Consider the following 5,749-nt stretch of genomic DNA (forward strand, 5'->3'; position numbering starts at 1 on the left):
CTTTTTTTTTTGAAAGGATAATGCTCGAACAGCTTTAAACCATTGGATTCTCCAAACCAAATAGAATGAATGATCGAGATGACCTCGCTTATATGTTCAATTCGGACCTATATATATATTATTATAGAATTTAAGTGTCTATGTGGCCTTCACACGCCTATATATACTCCTATATGATTGGGCATATAATACAGCCAACATATTACAACATTATTTCTCTCTACAATTTTTTTGAACAAAATAAAGATGGAGGGGAGTTCTTCAAAGGGAAAGGCGATTCAAGGGGGGAAGGGGAAAGAGGAGGTGAAGTATCGCGGCGTCCGGCGACGGCCGTGGGGGAAATACGCGGCGGAGATACGCGACCCGACGCGGCAGGGGGCGAGGCAGTGGCTGGGAACTTATGATACGCCGGAGGACGCCGCCAGGGCATACGACCGGGCGGCATTTAAACTGAGGGCTCATCTTGCGATCTTGAACTTCCCTAATGAGTATTATTCTCAGCTCCCCAACCCTCCTTGCTACTACCCCTCGGTTACGCGCGCCGGCGGTGGCCCGGAGAAGGCCAGCGGCCCTTCCACCGGGAAACCGAAAGAGGTTTTCGAGATTGAGTACGAAGATGGCCTGTTGGAGAGGCTTCTAGACGGAGACGATTAGAAGAAGAGAGTTTGATGAAATTAAGGTTTATGTTCTGTAACATAGTACTCCGTCCTTTGATCTACTACTTTTTTCATGGCATTTTGCTGGTTAGTTTTTTACTTTTTTTTTTTTTTGTTTCTATATTTGGGGTATGGCTTTCCAATTCTCCCATAAGTAGAAACTCGATCGAGCTTAATTTCCCAATCTGCTTCTCATCTATGGTCTGTTTGGTACAACATTATTGTTATCACCAAACCCTTTTCTTGTGTTCTTTTTTATTTGGGAAGATTAATGAAAGGGTTCATGTATTTCCTTTTCCAAGTAATGAAGCTTAGATTCATTATTGCATTTTTTTTTCTAAAAAGAAAATATTTTTAGATCTTGAGGGTAGCAGGAGTCGAACATACTGTTCCGACAGGTTTAGAAAAACAATTTGGTCAAATAGTTGAAACGTGGAATTATGGCTGCTTTAACGACGTATTTCAAACTTTACAATTAAAAAAAAAAAAAAAAAAAAACTTCAGTATTTAAGGTGAATTCAAATCCAATTATATTTGACCAAATTGTTTTTCTAAACCTGTCGGAACAGTGTGTAATGTGTTCGACAGATGAATTCAAATCCAATTATAATACTATAATGTTTAATATAAAATTTAAATCTAATTGAGATTTAAAAATTTCACTATATAAAAAAAAAAAAAAAAGCATCAATAATTAATTTTATAGTGCCTTCTGAGAATTTAACTTATAATCTTGTAGTTACCAAGTCAACTATCTGACCACTTTGATGAAGTTGTCAACTCAATTGTTTTGCTAAACTTTGTAAACATGGATGATATATATATATATATATATATATATATATATATATATATATATATATATATATATATATATATATATATAGGGAAGGGATCATGTGCATTTGTGGCTTCCGTTGCGGATGTGCGGTGGATTAATGTGCATGAGATTTATACTTAATGTGCGTGAGATTTGTACTCAATGTGCCTGAGATTTGTACTCAATGTGCGTCATGTTAATATGCGTGAGTTTTGTACTTAATGTGCCTGAGTATTGTGTTTAATGTGCGTGAGATTTGTGCTTAATATGCGTGAGTATTTCAGAATTACGAGCTCAGAAGGAAGTAAAACAGAAACTCACGCACATTAACGCCCAAGCTTCTTGTTACTTCTTCCTTCAATTTGGTCATAGATTCTGGATTATCAGCTACCTTTAGTGCAGTTGAATGTTTATATAGATGACGCACACACAGTAAAATTTGCACAGCAGCTAAATATGGATTTCTGTTGTATTATTCCCATAATTCTTAACCACCATAGCTCGCCTCCGCATCATCATCATCAGGGAGGGGTACAATGGCTACTGGGATGGGGAAGAAGCTAACATCAATATTTTCTGCTGCATTTTACACATTCACGCATATTAAGTACAAATCTCAGGCACATTAATCACAACACTCACGCACATTGAATACAAATCTCACGCACATTAATCCACCGCACATCTGCACAGGAAGCATTCATCCGTACGGGAACCTTTCACTATATATATATATATATATATATATATATATATATATATATATATATATATATATATATATATATCACTACACTGAAATACTTGCATAACAATCAACGCTACAGGTTTCGATGACAGGGTGTTAGACTTGATTGGATGCCATGCAACAATAATCCCCTCCCAACACTCAGAATCAAGCGTTTATAATTACGCCAAAAGTTATGGTTAATAACAAATGCATAACTTTATTTTTTTTATATTTGCATAATAATCAAATCCAAATTTCTATGAGGAGATGCTGGATTCAACTTTTTAAACTACCCTCCAACACTCATTGTTCAAACCCTATGTACTAGGTATTACGTACGCTGATGTTCTTGGATAAATATATATATATATATATATATATATATATATATATATATATATATATATATATATGGTCAAGCACCTATAAAATTTGTAGTTAGTTGCATGAATGCTGATATACATACGAAAGTAGACACGCACATTTAAATAACCAGTTCAATCCAAATTAGTATGCTGTTTAGTTTAAGGCTCAGTTTGATAAAATAATTAGCATATCAGTTAATTTTGTTTTATTTGATTACTATAGCTGTTTGGCTTTGTTAATCAATTAATATGAGTGTTTGATTATTATTTTTTTATAACAGTTTATTGTTTCAAAACACTAAAATTCAAAAAGCTACTCTTTGATTAGCTTTTTTAAAAAAGTCATTTTGTATGTAATCAGCTATCAACTAATAGTAAATTTACCAGCAAATATATATAGAATTGAACGACACTACTTTGTGATAATATATATATAGGTGCCCACAATTTTTATATTAATCAAGTTGATGTATATATTGACTGCTGAGAGTAGAATTGAACGACACTACTTTGTGATTGATTCTATTGTGGCTTAAGATGAAAGTCGTACAAACAGGCATTATGAAGAATCCATAGAAAAAGAATAAAGTTTAAGATCATTAACATATGGATGCGATTTCAGTGGTAAAAGTGGTTTTTTTGACTCAAATCTGTTGGAAATGTTCTAGATTAAAGCACTTAACCTATCTCTAATTTGGACCAAACTACATCATGCCAGAAAATGAAAATCCGACAATATTCGAAACATGATTTTGTGTTAGATATTCTGAATCTTATGTTGTGATTTAAATAAGCTAATTGCATAGGATGGTATTATAACATTACAATTATATTCTGCAAACCTTTTTGCTTCGGAAGATATGGCATCTATCAACATGTATACTACCAGTACCTGTCCAATCCACTTAATTAAGTTACATCAAATATATAATCAGATTTTTAATTTGCGATGTTTGGTAAATAGCTGTTAGCTAATTGGGTTAGTGAGTTTGAATAGTTGATAGCATTAGCTGATTGGAGAAAGATGTTTGGTAAATTAGCTGTTAACTGAGAACTGATTACATGTAAAATGGCTTTCTCAAAAAGCTGTTTTAGCAGCTTTTTGAATTTTAACATTTTGGAACAATAAACTGTTACAAGAAGTTAATTAGTTAAATACTTATATTGAATTTCTAACCAAGTCAAACAGCTAATAATGATGAAATAAGTCAAAATTGACTGATAAGCTAACTATGTTACCAAATATAACATTTAACTTTTAAAAAAAAAAAAAAAAGCAATTCAAGCATAATTAATGGGATAAAGATAAGAGTATAGTTTGTGTAGTCCAAGTAAAGTACATTGTGACGGGGTCTGAGTATCTTGGGTTAGACCAAGTGCATTGCGATCCAGCCCAAGGACTCAATACTAACACTTTAGGTTGAATTGAAGGTATTGGTCTAGTGAATCTAACCAAAGTGATGGCCTTAGACTTAACTCAAAGGACCTAATTTAAGAAAAGATTTTGTTTGGAGATATTATGATAATTTCAATGAGCGTCCACTAACATCCTTAACAATTACTAAAAGATAGCAGAGATTTTGTTTGAAGATAATGAGAATCTCAATGAGCGTACACTAACATAAGTAACAATCACTAGAAGATATAGTAGAAATTTTGTTCGGAGATATTATGAGAATCTCAACAGGCGTCCACTAACATCTGTAACAATCACTAGAACATCTGTTACGATCACTAGATCATATCGAAGATAGTTGATGTTTTGTTTAGAGATGTTATGAGAATCTAACTAGTGTCCACTAATATCTGTAACAATCACCTAATATCTGTAACAATTACTAGAAGATAGTAGAGATTTTGTTCAGAGATTTTATGAGAATCTCAACAGACGTTCACTAACACCCATAACAATCACTAGAAGATAGTAGAGATTTTGTTAAGAGATATTATGATAATTCTAATAGGCACCTACTATCATCCGTAACAATCACTAGAAGATAGTGGAGGATACTACATGAATATGTGCACCAATAACCAGCTAAACTCCCACCAACATGGACAATTGGTCTTCACATTCGTTTAAATAGAGGAAATATACAAAATGCTAGCCACACACATCTTACCATGTATAGACACTCTCGTACGCTCAAAATAATTATCATAATCAATCAATCTCTTATTAATAAACACAATTCCCATATACAATTTTTTCCATACAAAATATTGTTTGAAATATTCTTACTCAAATATATAATATTTTTTCAAAAAATAAAATACTTTTCACTGAAACTATAATATTTGTTGACCCGTTGAAAACAAATCATTATATTTTCTTTAAAAAAGTATATTCGTTTCACGTGAGACAGTTTTATTCCAGACTAACTATTGTTTCAAAAGTAAATTTTATTTCATTAACCCTCAATAAATACAATAATTAAAATTTAAATTATAATCACAGTAATTAATGATAATACCAAAAAAAAAAAAAAAAAAAAAAAAAAAAAAAAAAAAAAAAACTAGTTATATGCATGCACGATTGTTATATGAAAAATTTAAAGAATTTTTTATGATGTCAATAGTATCAAATTGAATACAATCATACATGGTATACATTATATATGATTGTACATAATATTATCAGTACTGATACATGTTATCATCGTAGACTTTTTAGTAAATTTAATTATTTTAATATTTTAAAAAAATAAAAATCAACTAAACATGTGCGATTATGCATTAGTGGAAGAAACTTTTCAATCTACAAGTAGATCGTAGATTTATCAACTTGTTTCAAGTTGAAATTGACCCTTCCAATAAAAGATGAGATGAGAATTAGTTTCAAACATCTCGTCGCATGGTGTTTGATGGGATTCTCAAAATGCTTTTGCGAGTCCTCGACTCCTCGTGAAGAGATTCTTTAAACAATCTTTTATGTTGACAGGCATGATCGTTATATTTTATCCATAAAGCATTGGTTTTTTTTTTTTAGGTTAATTGTATTGAGCATATATAATATAGGCCCGGGGCGAAACAAAAACAAGGGCCCTTAATATATGACGTTAAAAGATCGTAAATTATTTTGTGGATCCGGGTCCACCTTGCAAGGTGGACTTAGGCTCAAATGATCACAATTTACCTTTTAAAAATTCACAATTTGTATACTACGAACATACCATGT

The 5,749-nt window shown here is 32.1% G+C and overlaps 1 protein-coding gene across 1 annotated transcript; it reads left to right on the forward strand.

Annotated features, from left to right (window-relative positions):
- The first annotated feature begins 205 nt into the window (after window positions 1–205).
- Window positions 206–952, forward strand: LOC109185805 (ethylene-responsive transcription factor ERF098-like). The gene has a single exon (XM_019335748.1). The coding sequence runs from the start codon at window positions 247–249 to the stop codon at window positions 652–654; it is 408 nt and encodes a 135-aa protein (XP_019191293.1). The 5' UTR covers window positions 206–246; the 3' UTR covers window positions 655–952.
- The last annotated feature ends 4,797 nt before the right edge of the window (window positions 953–5,749 follow it).

Source organism: Ipomoea nil, unplaced genomic scaffold, assembly GCF_001879475.1.
Source record: "Ipomoea nil cultivar Tokyo-kokei standard unplaced genomic scaffold, Asagao_1.1 scaffold1361, whole genome shotgun sequence".
NCBI lineage: Eukaryota > Viridiplantae > Streptophyta > Magnoliopsida > Solanales > Convolvulaceae > Ipomoea > Ipomoea nil.